Genomic DNA, 25,288 nt, shown 5'->3' on the forward strand with positions numbered 1-25,288 from the left:
CTCTGTTCGCTAACCAGACATTGCTTAACTTGGCTTGAACCTATCAGGATTCTCTGACACTTAAGCTAGATAATTAGTTTACAGATATTATTAGAAAGTAAAATTATTTTCATGCTTGATTTTTGATTTTTACATTTTAAGAGGTCTGAATTATAATATAGTTTTAATAATGTTTACGTTTTCTAGATATATTTCTGATTATTACAGCAATACTTGATCTGTGCTAATTCTTAAACCCAATAAAATATGAAAGTATTTTTATAGATATAATTTTTTGACTTATCGCATTTATAAGCTAAGGCTATCCTATTTAGACATCTTACAGTAATCAGGATATGCATGTAGGACATTATTATAAACTGCTGCATAATTATTTGTCGTCATTTTTGCATGTCTTTGTTTTTTTATTGCCTTCTCTGGCAGCATGGTGCAAAGAATTAGAATTATCTCCTTTGTGTGAGAAAGGCAGATTTCCTGTTACTTGTTTTGCTAACTGATTATGTTTGCTTTTAACTATGTGAGAACTTGCTCTCATAATTATTTGATTGAAGGAAAAATTCCTGCTTTATTTAAAGCAATCTTCTGCAAAGTAATCATAGCAGCTTTAAAGAAAATCATTATGAAATTATACTTGAAGTTCACCTTCCTATTTTCAGATTAACTCAAAAAGAAAAAAAAAACCCTAACCACTTCAACTTTAGGTGACAGCATCTACAAGTCCAGGGGTAGGCAACCTTGGCTTTTTTATAACTCGTGGACTTCAACTCCCAGAATTCCTGAGCCAGCATGGCTTAGCTTGGAAACCTCTCCCTGTCCCCTCAGCATGGCTGGCTCAGGAATTCTGGGAGTTGAAGTCCACGAGTCATAAAAGAGCCAAGGTTGCCTACCCCTGTACAAGTCTATGAACTATCACCTGTCCAATATACTGACAAAAAGAATAGCACCCTTTCTTGCGTTTTGACAAAACTGCAACTACTATGCAGAGTTCTTGCTCTAGAGCAAACATGTCAAACTGTGACGTGATGTCGCGTGACGTATCTGGACTGTTTTGCCATTGCCGGCAATGGGGTGGGTGTGGCTTCCACATGACACCCCTGCTTTAGAGCAAACAGGAGATGTGAAAAGACAGAAATGTACAAAAGCTCCATCAAACATTCATAATAGTACAGTCACATTTAATCAGGCAACACTCTAAAAGTGCAATTTGTAGAATAGCAGATAAGAGTTTACATATACTCCTTGTGTTACATATTTTCACAATAAAGCAAAGTAATTAAAATGTGACTATTTCAGTATCACTTCTCGTCATTTTGCTCTAAAATTCTTCTTCAAAGACAAAGGCATTCATTCAGTTGTTCAAACATAATACAGATTCCAGCACTTACTTGATGTAATGAATTTTTCTTGAGACTATAGATGGAAAATCAACTTCAAAGTATTTCAAAGGAAGAAGATTCTCATCCTGAAAAGGGAGGAAAACAGATAAGTTCCAATATTTTCACTGAGGGCAAAAGAAACATCCCATAACTTTGCTTTAAGTTTCGACTTTTGTGACTGCTAGGCTAGGATTCTGGAGTCACAGTTAGACATGTCTTTCTTCTGCTCATACTATATTCCTAAACCTAATCCCCCACCTATACTAAGCAAAAAACTGGAAAAAAGATGGAAGCAATGACCCAACCCCCAATAATTTGCTTGAGAGATGGTTAGATGGACTGATTTATCCTCTTCCTGGCAATTCTATTCAAGATCATTGATTTACTAGTAAGAGAAAAAGTAGACAGACTTAAAGGAGCGGAGTTTTTTACTATCATATGCACTCTGTAGATCATGAAATGCTCAGCCATGTCCAAGCGTAGTGGCTGCAAGTTATTTTCTAGAAACCATTTTCATTGATACACACCAACAAAATGCTTTGTAAGTTACAGAGTGTCCTATGAATTAGAACAAATAGCTGAATTCTCTGGAATATAAACCACACTTACATTGTTTTGCTGTAAGATAGAAATCTGGTATCCTTAAGATATTTTGGACGGCAAGCCCCATAATCCTTTGACTTCAACTATATTGGATGGAGTTGATGACAGTTGACATCCAAACTATCTACAGGATACCAGTTTGCCTAACTTCATTATATAATCAACAAAGGTGGAAAAAACCAAAATCTTTAAGAAATTATAATTAGAGATCACACTTGAGGTAATATTATAAGTTATTTCACCTTTAATTTCCAAAACAGAGTATCCATGCCAGCACCAAGATTTATAATTTGGCAATTGCATTTTGTCTTTTCTAAGAAAGCCTTAAGTAAACGACCAACTCCCTGGACCCGTGCATAATACCCTTAGGGGGAAAAAAAACAATTAGTGGACAAATTTTAGCTTTGAAAACATTTGAAAATAATTTTGCTAGTTAGCTCCCATCCACCACCCACCTCTTCTGTTCTTCCTTTTGCCATATGTTCATGAAGCAAAACAAATTGCCCCACACATATTTGTTTATAACCTACCACGGCTGATTTCAGGTGCCTTCCTTTCTTTTGGATGGCTTACAAAATATTCAATGTAAGGGTCATTCCAGTAACCAACACTTACAGCATATCTGACCACAGAAAGAAAAACAGTGTTTTAACAAATTCCTATTCCATTCAAAACAAAATTCTACCCTATATGAGTATCAGTCTAAATTAGAAAAGTAGATCTTATCCACATTAAATAAATTAGGCTAATTCATACTATGATTCCATGTTTAAAAGATGGCAAAGAGCCTCTTCAAAATATTTATGAATATTTTCAGAAGCAGCTGCTGGTCTGAACAGGCAGGTAGGAGTGGAAAACTGTGGACTATCAATTCTAGAAGAAAACCACTGGATGAAAAACCAATTTTGTACATATCTGGATGCAAGGAGAGCTAGCACAATAGGATTAGGTAAAATACACGTTCATGGCAGAAATCAATTATTAAAGCATCCCCCTATAAATATGTACCCAGCCTCTGTTTAAAAACATTAAGTGGGGTGCCCCAAAACATGGCACAATACTTGAGGCTATAAGTGCTACTAATCAAGGATAGAATGATTACTTTGTGGAACTATGATTTGGAACATACAAAAATCCCTTAACTGATGCTGGCTGAAAGTACTCTTCTCAATTTGGCAACCAATTCATGCTGTTTATTTATAACCAACTTGTGATCATCTACAATCCTAGTGCCCCCAATACAAATAATAATAAAAGCTCTTCTAGATGGCTGGAGAAAAAGTAAAGACCCTGCGGTCCAAATCTCCCTCCAGCCCTTAAGCTGGAGTTCGCTCTTCTCAAGCTGGGGACGGGAAGGGCCAAAGCACCCTGAGCATCCCTTGGAGGAAAGGCAGGCTTGTAAATGAAAGGGAGCAACCCAGTAAGTAAGCTACAGGCGTCCCGGGGCTCCTGCTGCAGTTTCTTGTTCATTCGGCCCACTCGACAAGCGGCTGTTTTGCAGCTGGCACTTCCCAGGTGTCCGGGAACAGGGCGACGGGCGCAGGTGTCGCCTCAAATCGGGGCCTCCTTCAACCGCAACTGATCGAGCTCCCAGAAGGCGCTAAGCGGGATTCTAACCCCCGTGGCTGGAGCCTCGGGCCTACAATCTCCTCGGGCTCCGTGGGCTACTCTCAGGGGGGCTCTGGGACCCCGCCCCCCGGCTAGCCTTTCTTCCTGAGATTTCCTAGTGGTCTTCCATCCCGGCCCGTTCGGTGCCCCAGACTCGGCTAGGCGCCACGATCGCTTCCCCGATTCAGCGGGCCGCGCCAGGCCAGAGAGCCCCCCCCCGAAAGCCCCGCCCGCGCCCTCCCCGCGCCGCTCCTTCACCGCTTGCAATGGGAGGCGACGTCGCAGGTGTTCCGCACGGCCTCGTCGAAGACGTCGGTGCCCAGCAGGTCTCGGGAGGGGCCAGCCATGGCCGGCGCGGGTGCTCAGCGGAGAGGCGCGGGAGAGGAGCGCGGGCCGCCCATGCCGGGCCGAGGCCGCCGAGCTCCCCTCAGAGCGCGACGTCGCCGGCACCGGCCAGCAACGCGCTCCCCCATTGGCCGGGCCAGGAAGCGTTCTCCCCGCCCCTTTCTCTTCCTATTGGCGACGCTATTGCCGACACCCAATCAAAGGCGATACGCGCCTTATTGCGTGTGGTGAGAAAAGCAAAGTACGCCGGGAATTGTAGTCCTTCGCTGAAAGGGGAGGTATTGTCCGCTAGAAGGCGGAAAGAGCCCCTCGGCATCATGGGAATTGCAGTCTTACTCGCGAGACTATCGAGAAAGGGACCCAACGCTCCGTGTATGTGGGGATCCGCGTGTTGCTCGTTTCCCACGATCGGCTGGCCGGCAAAAGAGCCCCGGCCCTGGGGAGTCCCCCATTTGCGTCATCCAGTCACATTTATATACTGTAGTGTATATAATATTATGTTGGTGTTTCTCAACCTGAACAACTTTAAGATGTATAGACTTCAACTTCCAGAATTCCCCAACCAGCTTGTGAGTTAAAATCCACACATTTTAAGGTTACTCGCATTAAGAAACACCATATTACAGTATAATATATACATGAAGTTTCGCAAATCCCCTCCCACCCTGCTGAACAAAACTTTTTTTAAAGGCTTTTCAAAATAACAGGGTCGCAGTTGGGCTGACCCACAGGGCAGGTGGGGGCATGTAACTGGGATACTGGAAAACAATTAGAGGGTTCAATGATCCCTCAAGACTGCCAATTCTGTGCTTGGAAGACTGGCAGGAGGAGAGTGCTGTCTAATGGGACAAATATATTGTTGGTGGGGGGAAGCATCACCACTCCACCTGGGAATCTTTCAGGGCTGTTTCCTGGAAGATTCCCAGGTGGAGTGGTGATGTTTCCACCCATTAGACCGCAAGCACTCTCCTTCTGCCTGTCTGCCAAGCACAAAACTGAGAAGCATTCCACCCCTTTCTCTTTCTAGCTGGAATGACTGAAGAAGACCAATAAACCTACATATCTCCTGGCAGAGTGGCACAAGAGAGCCTGTTTGGTGTAGTGGTGCAGGTGCTGGCCTAGGAACCAGAAGGGGGTGAGATTCAGGCCTCCTTTAGGCGGGAAAGCCAGCTGGGTGACTTTAGCCAGTCCTGCCTCTCAGTCTAAACTAGCTCATATTGTTGTCACTGGGGGGAAAAAGAGGAGGAAGGAATATTTCATCAAGTCCAACAGGAGACTGACGTTGCATGTCCTGTCTGTCATTCCATCTGGCAGGAGAAAGCAACATCCTACCCTCCCCGCCTCCCCCACCCCTTTAGCCCATCCAGCCACGTAGTTATAACCCCGTTTAACGCCTTCTGTGAGCTCGATCAGTTGCAGTTAAGGAGGCCCCGATTTGAGGCGACACCTGCGCAGGTTGTCTTGTTCCCGGTCACCTGGAAAGTGCCAGCTGTAAAATAGATTTTCCAGCAACTCTGTAGATCTATGGAGATTCTGCAGGGTGGCTGCAGATGTTAGGAGACTTATTTTCTCACAATCTTTTTGTAACGTGCTTTTATTTTTATTCATGTTGCAGAATTTTAAAGATACTATTTTAACTGTTATTCTGGTTACACACCGAGATGGACACCTATGGTATATACATTTGCTAAATAAACACTTTACAATGGTTAACTGAAAAGGTCCCATGCAACCTGCCTGTGCAAAACCAGCCTGTCTCCCCTCGCATCCCAATTTTTGGAAAGATTGGTTAACTGGCTAATGGGGCTCGGGGGGGGGGCGATCCCTCCCCTCCCCCCGCCTAGGATGCTGCCTCCCCCTCCGTCATGCCGCAAGGGCGAGCGACGCTCGGTCAGAAACGGTCGGAGGAGCAGGTGCCGCTTGGGCAGCCAAGACCCGTCCCCCCACCTCGATCCGACAAACAGACGGGCTCTCCGTCCCAGGCACGGCAGCGCAACTCCCGCGCCAACGAGAAAAAGCGCTCCCGGGACGTGGGAGGAATGTGCCGCCGGCCACACTCTTCCCTTTCCTAGCTCTAGACTCCAAAAGCACCGGACGCGGCCTTTCTGCCCTTTCGCTCTCTATGATGCTGACGGCATTTCCGGGCGCCGCCCTGTGCTCCGGAGCAGGCAGACAGGCAGGGCGGGCGGTGACGCGCCGGCAGCCGGAAGTCGCGGCGTCTTCCGGTGGGGCCGTGAGGTGGAAGCCGGGTCTGCCGCTGGCGAGGCGGGCCGGGAGTCGCGCGCGGGCGGCGCGGTAAGAGCGGGGCAGCGACGGCACCGCCACCATGAAGAAGCAGTTCAACCGCATGAAGCAGCTGGCCAACCAGACGGTGGGCAGGTGAGGGCGCGGGGGCCGAGCCCGCGCCTGTCTCCCCTCCGCCCCGGGACAGGCCGGGGGCCCTTCTGGGCTGGGCTGGGAGCACGGGCCCCGCCTCCAACCCCAGGCCCGGCAGGAGGCTTCGTGCCTTCCTCCGGGGCTCGAGACGTTGCTGTGGGAAACCGAAGAAACTTCGACCCCTCGGGCTGGTCTCGGCAGATCCCTGCAGGGAGGCTCCTTTTGGCAGGGAGGCCGGTTCGCGGGCGGCCTCCCTGCCTGGTTTGGCCCTGCCTGCTTCACCCAGTTGGGCGGCGTTGCCCTTGGGGAGCGAAGTGGGGAATCCTCGCCGGGCTTCGAGCAAACCAGGCTGAATGGTGGCTGGGTAGTTGGAGGGTTGGTGTGTCGTGCAGAGAGGTTGGAAAGGAGAGCAGTGGGGGAACATCCAGTAGAAATTATCCTGTCCACCGGGGTTGTACTTAGTTTATCTGCCTTCCAATTGTGTATCTAGCAGGTGATTATTCTGCCCTTTTTCGGTATTTGTTCACTCAGGAAAAAAAGTCATAAGGGTTGCTCTGCTAAATTGTGTCCAAGGTCTTTTAAGACTTTAAATGCACTCGAGTCTCTTAAATGAAAGAGCCTAAGGTATTATATAAAGTTGACCAATTAGGGGCATCTTGGGCTGCATTATGGGCTAGTGGTTTTTCAAAGCATGCGCAGAACTCATCATTGCAACTATCAATTTAGAGATAATTAGGGTTCGTGTATTGACTGTGGGGCAATTAACAAATGCATTCTATAATTAGTTGCAATCATTTTATTAGAGTCATCTGCTAAACAGGACTTTAAACCCACCGAAACCTGTGGTCATACTATGTTACTGTCAAATATTTCATTTTTATTTCAGAAAACACTTGAGCTGGGTAGTCTTATTTCCATCTTCAGTTTCCTGTAGCACTGCAGAATATTGTGTATTTCCTCCTTCCAGTATTTCAGTCTGCTTGAGTAGATAGATTGTTAAATACAGAAATCTAAATTAGAGGAAGTGGGAAATGTGTGGACTTGGATGCCTTGAGTTGACCTCTTTTAAATGGAGAGAGCCAGATTGATGTAGTGGTAAAGGCCCCATGTAGAAACCGGGAGACTCAGTTCTAATTCTGAATTAGGCACAGTCAGCTGGATGACCTTGGAGTAGTCCCTCCTGTCTCTGAGTTAGAAAGGAGGCAGCCAGGCAAGATGCTTCCAAAAATGTTGCAAATAAAACTACAAGGACTTCTTCAGACAGCTGCCAAGTGTTCAATCTGTATTGAAGGTGTGCACGCACACACACACAAATAGACAATGTGCCTATAACACAGATAGCACCTGGCCTAGTTTGAAAGAATCAGACCTGATTAGTACTTGCATGGGAGATAATCAGGAAACCAAGCCTTTAAACTAGATTGGAAACCTAAAGAAAGAGGAAAGTTTAAAGAGTTGGGCACCATTTTAAATTTGACTAATAAGCAAAATAATGGCAATCTCTTGCATGTAAATCATGTTGAAAATAATCAGGACTTACTAAACCAAATCCTGCTTTCAGTGCACTAATTGCTTTTAGATAAGACTTTCTTTCTCAGCCAAATTGAAGATAATATTTAAAGAATTTATATGGCTGCCTAACTCAAACAATGGGACTCTGGGCTGCTTACAAGAGGAAACAAACCAAGATAAAAGCAACTGAGCAGGAAGGGGTGGGGGTGGGAACAATCATTCCAAAGGACAGGTGCCTCTTTCAGGTCTTAGTAGGTTTTAAGGAAGGGACCCAAAATGTGCCCACCTTATTAAAGCATGAAGACAAGCATATGGCCTTGGGGAGAAGTGATAAATAACCTGGGTCTAAATAGCTTACAAAATATAACACTACTATATGAAATAATTTCAGTGCTATGAGTTCCTATATAAATAATTATTTACAATTGGTGTTATAGTTAATCAAAAGTATTTCAACAATAGCAGTCTAATTTGTAAAAAGCTAATAATATAGCAATTTAGAAAGTTTCCAAATAGTAAAGTACAGATAGTCCTTGACTTACAACAGTTCATTTAGTGACCGTTTACATAGCGCTGAAAAAAGTGACTTATGACCATTTTTCACACTTATGACCATTGCAGCATCTCCATGGTCACATGATCAAAATTCGGATGCTTGGCAACTGTCATATTTATGATGGTTGCCATGTCCCAGGGTCATGTGATCACCTTCTGACAAGCAAAGTCAATGGGGAAACCAGATTCACTTAAGAACCATGTTACTAACTTAACAATTGCAGTGATTCACCTAACAGCTGTAGCAAGACAGGTCATAAAATGGGGGAAAATTCACTTAACAACTGTCTCACTTAGTAAGAAAAATTTTCAGGTCAATTGTGATCGTAAGTCAAAAACTACCTGTAGTTATATTACCTTAATACAGATAAAAGGGCTAATACTGATAGCCCTGTTGAGAAGTGATGGAGTAGGAATTTGAGGCAGGGACATCTTGCTCCAGACTTCAGTCTCTCTGTCACTTTCAGATTAGTGGAAAGGGTAATTTTACTACCTCCTGCCAGTTGTTTTTCTGTTTTACAAGTCATATGGTCTAAACTGAGAACCTACCTTGAGAGTTTGAATATAAAATGAAATTTAAATTGAATACATGTTGAAAATATACGAATGCTACCGATACATTATTCCATTTGAGCAAAAGAGGTAGAAATCTTGAATGAATGTAGGAATCAGATTGAAATGTATGTAACTTAACAAAGGAACATTTGATTACTGCAGGTAGGGTTAGGGAACCTTTGCCTGCAGTCATAAAAAGCTTCTGTCGGGGATTTAATTTATTGAAGGCAAATTTAGTAGTGGTATCACTTTGCGTTCATTTGTATTAATGCATCTTGGCCAGGAGAATAGTAGGCACTTAAATATCTTCGTATATTCTTATGAATTTGTAAGTAAGTATATTCAGGATTAAAAGAAAACTTACAAAAATCTATTTCAGCTTTAAATGAGAAATTGAGGAGGGGTTTTTATTAGTGTCAGTTTAATTACTAAAACGGAGAAGCACTAACCATTCTCCCTAGCCCTCCCACCCATTAGGAGAAAAATCTTCAAATAAACTAACTCTCAATGTGCCAAATTTGTTGAGCTTGGAATACCTTAGAACAGGGGTGTCAAACTCGCAACGTCTCGCGACGTATCGTGACTTTTTCCCCATTACCGGCAATGGGGTGGGCGCGGTTTCACCATGACGCATCCCGTGGGCCGGCAGTTTGACACCCCTACCTTAGAATGACCTGAATAATCTAGTTTTGAGTGGAGCATATTTCTACTTAGTGATTGTGCTGACAAGATCATCAAGAGATCCCATTGTTTCTTCTTGAATTAAGCTGCTTGAAATAAGTTGACAATGTTGTAGCCAAAAGTATCTCTCCATACGGTCTGAAATGACTTTGTTGCTAACAGGGTGTGGAAAATGCAGGGTTCATAAAAATTTTGAACAAAATGAATGAGGGCAGACTGCAGGACAACTGTAGAACCTGTTTCACAGCTTCCATGGATCCTACAAGAGGTCCTGGAAACCGGTAATGTCTTTGTTGTTACCACAGATGTATTCATGAGAGATGAACGAGCGAATCTGGACTGTAAATGGCGGGAAAAGGGAGTACTGGGCTTCCCCTTTTACAGGAATGTCACGAGGGATGTGTTGCTGATCCCCTCCTGCTCTTCAGCCTCATTTTTGTATCTAGCAGGTTAGACTGCTAGTGACTTTGGTCTTGTGGTACTCTTGGTCAGCACCAGACAGTGTACCTAATACACACCATTTCGTCATGGATAAGTGAAGTGGGCCTGGTATGTAGAACCAAAGATTTATTATGTGGTGCAGACGGGATGCCCTCTGAAATGCTCTTTTGTGCTTTGGGTCTTTTAGCAGCTACAACTCTTAAGGTCTGTGAGTGAGAGAAGGGGGTGGGTGGGATGATTCTCAGGAATAACTTGGCTTTGACCCAGGACTCTACAGATATGAGAACATGTTGGGGACTCTAATTGTGAACTGCCCACTTTGCTACCTAGAACATCCCGTCCTGACCTTGTGATTTTCATTGTTGGACGGGTATTTACCATCCTTCCAACTACAGATTTCAAGATCTGTGGAGGACCGGGAGTTCTTGGCCTTCATTTGCTGTTTCCCAGATAATCTCTGGCTTGACTTGTTTTACCGTGTAGTAACTGGCTTGTGATCACAAGACAAAGGGCGTTGCTATTAATCTTTTGCTTTAGACAGGTCACTTCCTAGTTCCAGTGAGGCTTTTTGCTTCCAGACAGGTGACTGATTATGGTGATCCATCCCAGGCACTTTGTGGAAGTGGATGAATTCTGATGGGGCTGTGTGGATTTTCCCAGCAATCTGGTAGACAGTGCCATCAGGTTCTTGGTCAAACTTTGGAATTCAGAGGCAACCAGAGACCATGTGATTGCTCCTGAACAAGGTTCTCTGTCTGCAAGTCCTGGAAGTTCTTTAGTAAACTACATCCCAAGCCCACTTTACTTGTCCATGACCAAACTGTGTATAAATGCAGTTTTATTGAAACGATCTGACACTGACCAAGAGTACCTGAGACCAAAGTCACCAACAATTTATCTCAACAGATCAACAGAAGGGAAATCAAAAGAAAAAATGGCTGGTGTGCTAGTGGAGGAAGCCTAGTAGTGAATCTGACTGAATGGAATCTTCAACATGTGCAAATATGGCACTTGTGCAGTTATGTGTCCCCTAAGAACAATACATGTCACACACCTCTGCTCCGCAATCTACATTGGTTGCCAGTTTGCTTACAGATTGGTCCAATACTTGGTGTCAGCCCTCCCAGACAGAAACATGGCTAGATGCAGTAATTCTACTTTATTGAAAGGCTACACCAGAGGTGTCAAACTGGCGGCCCATGGGCTGGATGCGTCACACGCAGGCCACGCCCACCCCAGCTCCACAAAGGCAAAAAAGTCACAATATGTCACATGACACGATTGAATTTGACACCCATGGGCTACACTAACACAATTTTGCAAGCCTGAACTTCTCACCTCCATTTTTAACCACATGATCCTTTAGGGTGGATCCTTCCTTAGTTTTTTCTCCAACCATTAAGCAACTGGGGACTCCTGCCTCTCCTCCAATTGTTTCCTAGGCAGCAACTTTCCCTCTTTCTCCAAGATCAGACACACATTCCATTACAATGGTGTTGTTTTTGACCTTTAAAGCCCTACCTGCCTTGGGGCCAGGTTAGTTGAAGGACTATCTCTCTATGGTTACACATATCTGTTCTGGCAGGAGTGGCATGTTATGGGTCCCATTTGCTAAAAAAAACCCTCCATTTGACAGATGACCCAGGAGAAGAGCCTTTTCTGCTGTAGTACCTTCCCTCTGAAGTAAATTAGCTTTGGCTCTATTGTCCTTCTGGAAATCCCTTAAAATATTTTTTTTTCAAGAGCCTTAGGGATCCCTTGATAATGAGCCCATAAGAGGATTGCATTGTATGTGAGATTTTGGTGCATTCTCCCTTGATCTTATTTACATTTTATTGTTTTGATTGTTATTTAAGAATTGTTTTTAATTGTTTGTATACATACATTGATTGATAAATGAAGTGCTGTTTTTAACCTATAAGGTCCTCATGACTCCAGGAATCTTCAGCTTAATTTACCGCAAACAGAACAAGCCTGTTCTGTAAACTCTTTGAGTGGAGACGCTCAAGCTCTCCTATTTGAGCTGCTGAGGAGATGGAGGTGGTATTTCTCTGTAGCAGCCGCTTCACTTTGGAATAGTTTCCCTCCAAGGCTTAGTTAACACTTTAAAGAAGAGAATAGAGTAGAGTTGGAAGGGACCTTGGAGGTCTTCTAGTCAAGCCCCCTGCTCAAGCAGGAGAACCTATACCATTTCAAACAAGTGACAGTCTAGTCTCTTCTTAAAAACCTCCAGTGATAGAGTGCCCATGATTTCTGGAGGCAAGCTGTTCCATTGGTTAATTGTCCTCACTTAGGAAGTTTCTCCTTAATTCCAGGTTGCTTCTCTCTTTGATCAGTTTCCAACCATTGTTTCTTGTCCTGCCTTCTGGTGCTTTGGAAAATAATTTGATTCCCTCTTCTTTGTGGCAGCCCCTCAAATCCTGGAATATTACTATCATGTCACCCCTATTTCTTCTTTTCTTTAGACTAGCCAAGTAGTATGGTGACCAAAATTGGCTGCAGTATTCCAGATGTGGTCTTACTAGGGTTTTGTAAAGTGGTACTAATACTGCATGTGATCTTGATTCTAATACTTCATGTGATCTTGATTCTATGCCTCTGTTTATACAACCCAGGATTGTATTAGCTTTTTTGGCTACTGCTGCACACTGCTGGCTCATAGTCAAGTGATTGTCCACTAGGACTCCAAGGCCCCTCTCACAGTTACTGTTTTTGAACCAGGTCTCACCTAATCTGTACTTATATACCTTTGATTTTTCTTGCCTAAATGTAAAACTTTGCTTTTCTCCACATTGAAACTCATTTTGTTGGATAGGACCCATTGTTCAAGTCTGTCAAGAACTTTTTGGATCCTGAGCTTGTCTTCTGGGATTTTGGCTATTCCTGCCAGTTTAGTATCATCTGCAAATTTGATATACTTCCCCATCTATTCCCTCATCTAAGTCATTTATGATGCTACATAAGAAGCTGAAAAAATAACTTATTCCACAGAACTTTTGATTTATAATTGCCCCTATTGAGATTTTTGAACTTAGGAGTATTACTACCTAACGTGTTTTATTTATTAACTATAGGTTGAGGTTTTCCCCCCAACATGGAACCAATAGTATAGTTGGAGTCCTACCGGTAGTTTTTGTTTGTCTTAGTATGTTGGAGATGTGTTCAGAGATGCTTCCGTATTAATATAATAGCTGGATGTGAAATTGGGCTAAACAATTCAGCTGGGATTGTTGCTGCTCTAGTTGCTTCCTTTCTGCATAGCATTTGCCCTGCCTGAGCTCCTCCAGGACTAGCTGGAGCTGGCAGCAGAGTTCCCCAGGCTGAGGGTCTGGTGACTTCAGCTTGGACTTGGTATTCCTGTCAGGACAATGGCAACCTGATCTGGAGTTGGGGAGACTGTTATCCCTCCCTGTTAGGGTCAGATCTCTTTCTGGCTTTCCAGTGCTGCTCCCTCTCACAGGGAGGCGGGATTTATTTGATTGTCCCACCCCAGGCCCTCGACAGACTCAATAAGATTTCAGAGGATTTGAGGGTGTTCCTGAAGGTTTGGCTGCTCCTTAGAAGAGTCAGATCTCTTCGTGTGAATCCAAGAGCCCCTCTTGGTCAGCAGAGGGGCTGAGAGAGATGAAATGGGTTGAGATGCTTAGAAGGAGTGGACCCAGCTGAACCCAAGGTCGAGCCCCTGTTAAGGCCTGCCTCACAGTGGTATATGTGTTGCCGATTTTCCATTTTTATTGCATCTGCAGATAGGTATCCAGCAGCCCTGGTTTGTCCTTGGAAAGGGGAGCCAGAGATTCATTTGTAGAGCCATTGTGAATGCACTAGATATCTGTTGGAGAACGTTGCTTGGATTTGCTCCAGGGTGGACACTGGCTTTGAAGTACATCTTATGGAGTTGACCAAAGCCCAGTCTTACAGGATTTTCTGAGATGAGGTTCATTTTGATAATCCCAAGGAGTTCGATAGTATTCTAGGGCTTGTGATTTGGGGGTTTGGGGTCTGATACAGCCACTGTGTGTTACAGCCACATGGATTACTGTGGGCCATCTGTGAAGAACTTCTGGGTGTTGCAGTTGGCCCAGAATGTGACAGCACAAGCAATTATGGTGTGCCTTGGGACACCCAGATTGCACCCCTGCTTTGTAAGCGGCACTGGCGCCCAGTAGGCTTGCAGGTGCAATTCAAAATGCTAGTTGCCATCTAGAAAGCCCTTCGTAGGCCCATCTCTCTCTAGTTACCTGCCAAATCAGGTCCAGCAGAAGAGGAAGCTCCAAGTCCCATCTATTTAAAGAAAAGGTTACCTAGGATGATCAGGGTGGCATGCCTTTTTGTGTTGCTGCCTTTGCCCTTTGGCACCCCAGCCCACGGAAGATTAGAGTGGCCCTAACCTGGCTGGTCTTTCGGAAAGCCTTAACACCTGGCTATTCCCTGAGGCCTAAGCTTGGGAGTGCAGGTAGTCCTTGGGTTATGACACCAGTTGGGCTGCCCTCGCAAAACAAGGTGGCCGTAAAGCAGGGTGGGACGTGCCGCATTGCTTGGCAATAACAATCCCGGCAGTCCCAGCTGCCGTCATAATCCTAAGGCGCAAGGGTCGGTCATTAAGCAGGAAGCAGTAGAAGTCTCAGGTAAGGAATTGGGGGGGGGTGTTGCGGGGGAAGCTTGGAGCAGGCCGGGCACCAGAGCCCAGCAAGGCTGGGGGAAGGCGCCCCCAGCGCAGTCTGAGAACAGGGAGCCTGGGGGATTGGTCAGATTGGCTTCTCACCTTCCCTGCTGGCCACCCCACTGATTTTGCATGTGGGAAGCCGGCAGGAAGGTTGCAATCATGTGACTGTGGGATGCTGCAACCGTTATGAGACCTGGTTACCAAGCACCCAAATCATGATCACATGACCTGTGATTCGCTGGAACTTTGAGGAGCGGTCGTAAAATACCACTCATCACAACTTTGAACTTTGAAGTCTAACTGTTATTACTAAACTATATTATGGCTAGGTTTTTTCCATTGTTTGCCATCCTTTTTTGCTTTTCTCTTAGTTAAATTTGTATACCTTCTTTTTGTTTTACCGATACTTTTAGCTGCATACATTATCCTGAAGTGAGATGGGCAGTCATATAAATATTTTATTGTTAGTTGCATTTGATTATTTTTATTGTTAGTTGCATTTGATTTTTTTGTTAGTTGCATTTTATTGTTAGTTGCATTTGATTATTTTTATACAGGAGTATGGGGACATCCCCCTTTTCCCCGTGTCTTTTTTTGGCTTTTTTTCTCTTTGAAGATCATTTTGTTAATTGGGTATCCTAAAAATTAATCATTGACTTTAAAAGAGTTGGGCTGCAAAATGACAATATAGGAGCTTGTAAGTATATAATTGCATATAACATCTTTTTGTGAAAAAAATCTCAAATGTATTATTGCAGCTTTTAGCTAGTGAGAAAGGATAATAAACCAGGATTTCTGAAATATTTTGTAGTTTCTTGGCAGAGAGAAAATTGTGCAGGGATACAGAGGTTAATAATGGAAAGAAGCTGATTCAGATATTGGTAAAGGCATGGCGGATATGACCAAGATTCTCCAGACTGTAGAAACTGTTTGTAGGAAGATAAGAAGATGGCACCATTTGTGTAACCAGGTATATGAGAGAGAAGACTAAAGGCTGTGGGCTGCTGGCATCCCTCACAGTTGGTAGCAGTAGAATAGGGAGCTCTCATGTTTATCTAGACCAGGGGTCCCCAACCCCCGGTCTGTGAACCGGTACCGGGCCCCAGCATGCTAGCAACCGGGCCGCACGAGCAAGCAAAGCCCCATCTGCGGGGTGCAGGCAGCACACAAAACCACGCACTCTCCGGTCTGCAGAAAAACCTCTCTCCAGGTAACTGGTCCCTGGTGGCCAAAAGGTTGGGAACCTCTGATCTAGACTTTAATGGCCTGGATCAGTGTTTCTCAAACGTGCCCACTTGAAGATGTGTGCACTTCAACTCCCAGAATTCCCCAGGCTGGCTTGGGAAATTGCCACGGGTGAGAAATTTTCCGCTGACAGCAGCTCATTGTTGTGACTTAAAAGCTGCAGCTTTGTTTCCAGCTATCTGCACACAGGCTCAGTTACCTTCAGCGGACTTAATTCTGCACAGACGCAGACATCTCTCAGCTCTGATTTTTGTGCAGTGTGCTAACCTGCCAAACTCCTATAGAACATTTGTTTTTGACTGAAACAAGCTTAGAGAGTGAAAGCAAATCTTAGATGATTACTGGGACCCTTTGTTTTGCTTTTATCTCCATCTGTGATTTAAAAATGGATTGTACCACCCTGGGGATGGAAGTAAATTAATTTAGTAAGGGTGGAGGTGTAGTAAAAAGGGGTTCTCTATCTATGCAAATGGTATGTTTTGATTTGGAATTGGAAAGCTCAACACGTTCAAACCATTTTTTTTTCTTTTTTGTCAAAAGTGTAGACCAGCCTAACTCAAAACCAGAAGTCACTGACGAGAAGTACTAAGATTGGCAAGATGTTTCTTTCTTCCATGCTGTTTTCCCGGATAAAATTGCCCTCTTGCTCTGCATATTTAAATAAAAAATGGTGGTGGTCGGCTGTTGTGCTAAAGTCCCCTCAGCAAGAACATTTATTAAGTGACCTTGTGCTAATCACACTCTTAGTGTAAGCTTTCTAGTTTAATACAGTTAATGAGATTAAAAGGGGCCACGTGCACAAGTTTGAACACCTTACACGGAAGTTTGGATATAAACATAATCATTACAGAAAGCTTTATGGGCAATTCTGCTCCATTAGGAGAAAATGCAAAAAAAGAAAGAAAAAGAAATAAAACCTTTTCATCTTCCATCACTTACAGTAGCTGTTTCTTACAAATTTAAAGATTGTATCTGAATATTCAAGTTAGCTGGGCTGAAAGATGTTCTGGCAGTTTCAATCCCTATGCATTTGGGTACCAAGATGAAGAGCTGGTCAAAGGAATGTTTTATTTAAAGTTTTAAAACACTTTAGATGCCAAGTTGTCAGATGTGGCATAGTGTCAGCTACTTGACTGTAGTTTTCCTTCCCCATTTTGTGTGTGATCTGACAGTTCTATTCGTAATTTGACCAAGGCTTGATTTGGCTTGTCAGGCATTGTTTTTCAAGATTCATACCTGATAACGTAATGACAGATTTTAACTCTGAGCAAATGCATTGTTTTCAAGATATGCCTTTATCCCATTCCTTCAAAGAATCCATGAAGAAAATTGTGTTAAGCTTCTATTTCTGGTTGGATTATTTCATCGCACTTCACTTTCTTGTCATGTCTATTTTTCATGATCTTCCTCTTTCAAGATGAGATGCCCCTATACAAGTTCTGAGCTGGCTGACTGTAACTTGCTTAAAGCTTCGCAGGGCAGGGGGAAATGGAAATGAACCTGAATTTTTTTTAGTTTTGAATTTGCTTCTAGAAGAATCTTTGACTGGCAGGATTTGGCAGTCAGTTGATGCTAGAATCAGATTTTATATGTTATCCGTCCTTTTTTTAGCTGTCTGGGTGTATGTAGCACGGAGAGATGAGGGCTCTCTGAATCTTACCTGGAAGAGGAGACCTTTCTTTTATTAGGGTTTTCTTCTGGCTGAATAGTCACATTTGATTTCAGCTTTTGAGCTCTTTCCTTCCCACTTAGCTGTATCAAAAGGGAACTTATTTTTCCTTCTGCGAGTTATGCATCCTTTGATTTTGAAGTGGGACCAGGATCAGTTTTTACAGCAAGGGACAGTCTAAGGTTATTAACTTGAACATCAAATATAAAAGCATGTTCTGTTAATTTCATGTAATTATTAGCATTTTTATGTAACTTGGAATAATGTATATTTGTGAAGTTTAGTGATGAATTGCTGATTGTAGTGGATCCCAGCAAAGTGACTTCAGCAATCCCGAGGTTAGTCACGAGAAATCTTTGTGGAGAAAAATGTCCTGGTGAGGAGACTCCAGTAAGGGCTCCATAAGCCTGCTCTGTTTCCAAAGAAAGCTGACCGTGAGGGGAGAAGTGGAGAACTGGCTGGGCAGGGAAAAGAATGAGGGGGATGAAGGATGTCCTGGACTGAGTGACCACTGAAAAGAAGCCTCCATTAAGGCAGGGCTTATTGTAGGCCTTACATGTGGGGAACAGAGTGGAGGCAAACGGATCAGCCACAAGACAGCAACTCGGCTTCTCCAGGTTTTCTGCCAAAGAAAAGAAAAGCTCTGCATCTGTTTAGATCTGGGAATAAGCCATGTTAGATGCAGTAGAGCAGGGCTTTCCAAACCTGGCAACTTTAAGACTTGTGGACTTCAACTCCCAGAACTCCCAAGCCAGCATGGCTGATTGGGGAATTCTGGGAGTTGAAGTCCACAAGTCTTAAAATTGCTGTTTGGAGACCCCTGCAGTTGAGCAAAAGGGAATTACACTGTCATTCTTGTTCAGCCAGCTTCTCCATGGTACTTCCCTTTTCTGAAGATCATTTATTATCTTTGTGCCTAATGGTGAAGATTGCAGAGCTAATTAGCAAGAATTTCTTTATAAATGGTTGTGTTTACAGAGAGAAAAAATGAAATTGTTTGCCTGACTGCTGATTAATTCCACTATTTGCCTTCTCAGTAAATGTTTTTTTAAAAGTTAGCTATTTTGTTAGTTCTGTTATATTTGAAGCAGCTATCAACTTAATGGCTATTAAGTTCATGAATTTCCTGGAGCCATAGTGTGATTTTAACAGATTGTGTGATCTTAGTCAAGTTCCGGTCTTTTGAATAAACAATGCTTAAGTAAACAATGAGGGTTATAATGTACAAATTTGCTTCTGCATTTTAAATATTGGACTAGGGCTAGTTTATCATGCATTATGATAATGAAAATATGACCATAAATTTGTGTTATTTTTGTATTTATATTGTACTGATATTCTGTAGGTAAAAAAAGGTAAAGCAGTCCCTGTGGATTATACTCTGCTAGTCATTCCCAACAACAGTGAGGGGGGAAAATATTTGATCCCCTGCTGATTTTGTACATTTGCCCACTGACGAAGACATGATCAGTATCATTTTAATGGTAAGTTTATTTTAACAGTGAGAGACAGAATAACAGCAAAAAAAATCCAGAAAAAAACATTTCAAAAAAGTTATAAATTGATTTCAAGGCGTAGTGTGTTACCAATTGTTTTTTGGGTGACTACGATCCCAGCTGCCTTGAGATCATTGACAAGATCCTCCCGTGTAGTTCTGGGCTGATTCCTCACGGTTCTCATTATCATTGAAACTCCACGAGGTAAGATCAGATCTTGCACGGAGCCCCAGACCAAGGGAGATTGACAGTTATTTTGTGTTTCTTTCATTTGCGAATAATCGCATCAACTGTTGTCACCTTCTCACCAAGCTGCTTGATGAGGTCTACAGCTTGGTGAGGTCTACAATCTTGTCCCTGACATCCTTGGACAGCTCTTTGGTCTTGGCCATGGTGGAGAGTTTGGAATCTGATTGATTGATTGCTTCTGTGGACAGATGTCTTTTATACAGATAATGAGTTGTGATTAGGAGCACTCCCTTAAAGAGAGTGCTCATAATTTCAGCTCATTACCTGTATAAAAGACACCTAGGAACCAGAAATCTTGCTGATTGATAGGGGATCAAATACTTATTTCACTCATTAAAATGCAAATCAATTTATAATTTTTTTGAAATGCATTTTTCTGGATTTTTGTTATTCTGTCTCTCATTGTTAAAATAAACCTACCATTAAAATTATAGACAGCTCATTTCTTTGTCAGTGGGCAAACGTACAAAATCAGCAGGGGATCAAATAATTTTTCCTTCATTGTACAGGGACTGTTTCAAGGCCAGCGCTATCCAAAGACATTTCTGTGGTGATATGGCCAGCACAATGTCATGGGGCGCTGCTACCTTACCACCCATAGTGGTACCTGTTTATCTACTCGCATTTGCATGCTTTCGAACTGCTAGGTTGGCAGGAGCTGAGGTGAGGACGGGAGCTCACCCCATTGCATGGAGCTTGGGTCTCAAACCTGGGCTGCTGGTTTTCCAGCTGACAAGCCCAGCATCTTAGCCACTAAGCCACCATGCCACCCAATATTATGTAGACCTATTGTATAATTGGCTTTAATAAAGCATTTCAGAATATCAAGGGTGTTCAGAATATCAAGTAGTGAGCAGCAGAAGCATGTGTTGATTAAATCCGGGGGCTGGATATGTTCAGCACCATGCAAATTCTTTCTGTAGTTTTCCAATTGCTTAGGTCAGTGGTTCTCAACCTGTGGGTCGGGACCCCATTTGGGGTCGATCGACCATTTCACGGGGGTCGCCAAGCAAGGCTGTTCGCCATTTTTTTTGTCCGCCATTTTTTTTGTCTGCCATTTTTTCCCCTTTTCCGGTGGGTACCTTACCTCCCTTGGGCTGGGCCAGCTGGTGGTCGGCCTGCTCCGTCTCTGCCGCTTGCCAGCTACGCCTCAGCCGGCGCAGGGGGTGGAACCACGCATGCGCGGCACTCCCGGGCAGGGAAAGTCCTCGACTTACGACCGGTTTAGTCCTCGACTTACGACCGGTTGGGGTCGCGGCATTAAAAAGGTTGAGAACCACTGGCTTAGGTTGTTTAGTTTCTAATGCAGATTTTACCTCAGCCTTACCCATTTCCAAAGGCACCTGGTTGATCCTTGCTAATTTTAACACTTCAGTTTCTCCTACTGCTACAAAGAGTGATGCAAGGGGCTGTGATTGCAGTCAAAGCCCAGAAAAACCTCAATTTTTTTAAAGTCATGGTTTTACCACAGATCCCATTGCTGCCAAGGAACAAAATGATTTTTTAAAATCTGTTTAATTATTGAAAACAATGAAAGGTAAACACTGATTCAATTAAACTTAGTTATGCAATTTTACAGCAAACGTGAAATTGTTTCCATAATTCTCCAGGTTTGAGAGGGAGGGAGCGAGGTTTTTACTGTTATTTCTTTTGATTTACAAAATTTATGAAAATTTATATTCATCTACATATTCTAATTTTGCTAACATTATTAATATTTAAATCTATTCTAGCCACCCACCCCCATGCACAGTTCTTGTAATAATGTCATATACCATGTGCTTTTTTTGAAGTTATGCTTCAAGACTCAAACTGTTTAATAGTCCTAAGGAATGTTACTGTTTTCCTGGTGAATAATTAAATTTAATTTCTTAAAATCCTTATTATATGATTATTGTCAGTGAAATGAACATTCCTTTTCTTGACAAGTTTTTTTCATAAGTTTGCCATTGCGGTCCTTCCTAGGGCTGAGAAAGTGACGGGCCCAAGGTCACCCTGTTGGCTTTGTATTCAAAATCTCCCGGTTTCTAATCTGGTGCCTTAACCATGACACTAAACATATTTTTTTAATATGTTGTCCTGTTGGATAAGCAGCTGGACAAACAACAGAGTAAAATTGAAACATTTATAATTTAGGGAAGGAGCTAGGAATGAAAAAAAATGTGTATACTGGTGGGAAGATGTGGCATTCTTTATGTATGAAATTACTATATAATAACAAAATTATAATATAGAACTTGTTCACTTCTGTAAAATTTGATCTTCTGTTGCCATAGAAAACAATTCTGTTTTTATTAAATCTTTATTAAAAATATTATCAGTTGTAATTTACTGACCCTATACAACTTCATATATAAGGGGGAGGATCCCTTAGTGTCACTGTTTTATAGTTTACAGTTTTTCTAAGTTATTACATTTCTTTTTGGTCTTTAAAGCAATTGAGCAAAGTAGCTGGAACAAAATTGTAAACAAAGCGGTACTCTCAAAAGATGTCATTGATTGAGCTTACAGGTTGCAGTAAACCATGGTTTGTTTGGTCAAAACTTACTAACTAAACTACAGGTGACTGGACTTATATAACATACACCAAGCCATCCACCCATTTAGAAACTAATTGCTGAGTTCAGAATTAAATAACCTTCATTATGCATTCAAATTAGGACTCTTTAATTGGGATTTGAATGGGCAGAGTTTCTATTCTATAACACTTATTGGAAATTAATAAAGGAGAATATCTGAGGCTTAGGGTTGAAATGAGGGTTCTTGGTCTTCTCTGAGAGCACCAAGGACCCCTTCCTGGAGATTTTTGTGATAGACTTTTATCAAAATACAGACAAGGTTGTCTGGATAACCAGCTTAAGCCTGTTGTGTTTACTTACCCATCCATTGAGGTAATGGATGGGTTATTATGCTGCTGCTGACCTCTGAAATTGACTCAGTGTTTACAGCTCTGCCTCCCACAGCAGTTTCATGCTGATGTACCCAGATGGGACAGGTGGACTCTTGGTATCACTGAGAAGTTTGTCTCTCATTAAGAATTACACAACCAAGCGATACTTCATTGAATCATTTGCCTTTCAGGCTTCCTAACAGGCTTTCTTTAGGGAATTAACAATAGCGATTTCCCATGGTTTAGTATCAAGAGCGTGCAAACAGCAAAAGAGCCATTTGGCCAGATGTTTACATGCATCAAGATGCCTTCCTTGTCCTGAGATGAATAACATCTGTTAGCAAACTGTTTTCTGGGGCTGCTGAAACTTATGTTCCATTTTTAAAAAGGGTCAACAATCAAGCGGGTGTTCCCCCCCCACAGGTGAACCATACAAAATTTGTTCACACTGGGTTTTACATGCAGTCTTACATATCAGGGACATCCTACCGTGGCAACTTTAAGTCTTGTGGACTTCAGCTCCCAGAATCCCCCAGCCAGCCATGCTTTGTCTCCCCTGAGCTGCTGCTTGATAGCTTTGTGCAGTGCAGCATTTCAGTATCCTAACGCCCTAAGTCCACTGCTGCGCCTACATGCCCAGAGTGGCCTCAACTCAGCCAGGACAAGAGCAGCTCCCTCCTTTTGGGCGAGGGATGCCAGATGGTGGTTTAATCTGACACCAAGAGCCTGTTTCTCTGGGCATCCTGAGTGTGGGCCCACTTGAATTTTCCCTTCAGATCTCAGCCTATCTGCAAACCATGGCTATGAAACCAGTTATGACACATAACTATGATAAAATGTAGAAGCAGCAAGGCCAGCAGCCAAAAAGGCTCCAATTCAGGGGCCTACCAGTGCAGCAGGTCTTGCCCCAAGATGCTGAAGGATGATGGGAAGACCTTTAAGACTGGTTTTCATAGATGGACCTGTTTTTGTAGGAGGGGTTTGTTTCCCCCTAAATCTGAGAATACAGGTAGTTCTCGACTTACAACCATTTGTTTAATGATCATTTGAAGTTACAACAGCATTGAAAAAGGTGACTTAATGACCACTCTTCACACTTACGAACGTTGCCACATCCCCATGATCAAAATTCAGAGGCTTTGCAACAGGCATGTACTTATGACTGTCCCAGGGTCATGTTATCACCACTGGAGGCCTTTCCAGCCAGCTTTGGACAAGCAAAGTCAATGGGGGAAGCCAGACTCAATTAACAACTGCAGTGATTCACTTAACATCTGTGGCAAAAGGTTGTAAAATGGGGCAGAACTCACTTAACAGCTGCCTCGCTTAGCCATAGAAATTATGAGTTCAATTGTGGTTGTAAGTTGAGGACTACCTATAAACACTTTACATAACTGGGGAGTTTGGGTACGGTAATTAAGGTACTATAGTAAGTGAAATGCATTCTCCACCTATTATTTAAAAAATAAATATTTGCTGCTTTCAGGTATAGTCCTTTGATTCTAGGATCATTTCACTCAACGGTCAGCCTGTGCAATCGAAGCCATAACCAACCTCTGTTGTCTGGGAACTGGGTACAGCATATACAGTAACTGCATGTGTGTCCTTAGGTGTTGTGTGATGCCATACGCCAGCTCTGGCCTGAAGCTGCTTGCTTTCCTCTCACGTTCCATAAGCAGAGACATAAGAGATTTCAATTAAACAAGCTCTTCTTTTCTGGAATTAAGGGATAGACATAGTTAGAGAACAGTAGGAAGACAGTCTGACATGCTTGTAGACTCTGATTTACAACAACACCAAAAGTTTTCTGAGTTTTTTTTTTTAAAGTTGTAGGCATGAAAGCAGACATGGATAAGAGAGGCTTTTGAAAACCTCGTGTGACACGATCTCTGTTGCAAACCAAGCTGAGTTTTTTTTCAGAGCTAGTACGTACTATACTAGTTCAAACCTGCACCAAAAATAGGAAACAGGAATGGCATCACACATGAAAAAAAATCAGGAAAATTAAGCCTTCTGCAAGAAGTGCATTGGCACCAGTTTGACTTTATAGCATTCAGTACAATCAAAGCAGAATGGCTGGCTGTGAATTCTGTCAGAATGGACTGATTGGTTATACAGAAAATTACTTCCAAAGACATTCATTTGTACAAATAATAGTTTTGTAAGCTGTGCCCATTTATTTCCTTTGAGAGACAGATCTGATTCAGTGAACAGGAAACTAACAGTAGAATTAGAATAACAGCTGGAAGGGACCTTGGAGATCTTCTAGTCCAACTCCCTGCTCAAGCAGGAGACCCGATACCATTTCAGACAAATGCTGTCCAGTCTCTCTTTAAAAGCCTCCAGTGATAGAGCACCACAACTTCTGAAGGCAAGTTGTTCCACCGGTTTACTGTTAATTGCGTTCCTTTATGGATTTAAAGCTGGAGGCAAATGTGGAACTTTACGAAATGGGACTCAACTAAAGTGATAAGGAGTCAGAGTTGCCTTCCCAAAAGGATGTGCGTTATAGTGTTATGCCATTAACACTTCCAGAGGAGGTTACCAGTCGTTGGCATACAAGGGGAAAAGTCGGGTGCCCCCAGTTCAAGTGTTGGCCTAGGACTGGGGGAGATCTAAGTTCAAGTCCATCTTCAACCTTTGCAAATCGTTAACTCTCAGTTTCATTTACCTCACAAATTCCCATTTTGTTTGGGAAAATTGGTAGAAGGAAAGCTGTTGAACCCCTGTGAGCTCTTGGAGGGAAAGCATGCTGGGTGAGGAATTCTAGGAATTGAAGTTGTCACATCTTAAAGACGCCAGGTTTGGAAAAACAGTGTTTTAACTAATACATAATAAATGAATGTCTGTAACCCTGTTGTGGGGATAACATGAAGGAGGATTCCCATGAAAGCTGCTGTGAATTCCTGGAGCAGTTTCAATATAAATAAAATCAAATATATAAAGAAGGATGTCTGGGGAGGAAAAAAAGCCCAGACTCTGGTATTAGTTCTTAAGTTAGCCTGGTAATGAAAACCATTTGGA

The 25,288-nt window shown here is 42.9% G+C and overlaps 1 protein-coding gene across 1 annotated transcript in view; it reads right to left on the reverse strand.

Annotated features, from left to right (window-relative positions):
- LCMT1 (leucine carboxyl methyltransferase 1) overlaps window positions 1-3,997 on the reverse strand; it is a 16,949-nt gene extending 12,952 nt beyond the window's left edge. The window contains exons 1-4 of the mRNA XM_015825566.2: window positions 3,846-3,997; window positions 2,510-2,601; window positions 2,222-2,343; window positions 1,386-1,462 (exon numbers count right to left, since the gene is read on the reverse strand). Of these exons, the coding sequence (XP_015681052.1) occupies window positions 1,386-1,462; window positions 2,222-2,343; window positions 2,510-2,601; window positions 3,846-3,934 (380 nt within the window). The 5' untranslated portion in view covers window positions 3,935-3,997. The remainder of the gene's footprint in view (window positions 1-1,385; window positions 1,463-2,221; window positions 2,344-2,509; window positions 2,602-3,845) is intronic.
- Between the last annotated feature and the right edge of the window lie 21,291 nt (window positions 3,998-25,288).

Source organism: Protobothrops mucrosquamatus, unplaced genomic scaffold, assembly GCF_001527695.2.
Source record: "Protobothrops mucrosquamatus isolate PMUCROS unplaced genomic scaffold, P.Mucros_1.0 scaffold2691, whole genome shotgun sequence".
NCBI lineage: Eukaryota > Metazoa > Chordata > Lepidosauria > Squamata > Viperidae > Protobothrops > Protobothrops mucrosquamatus.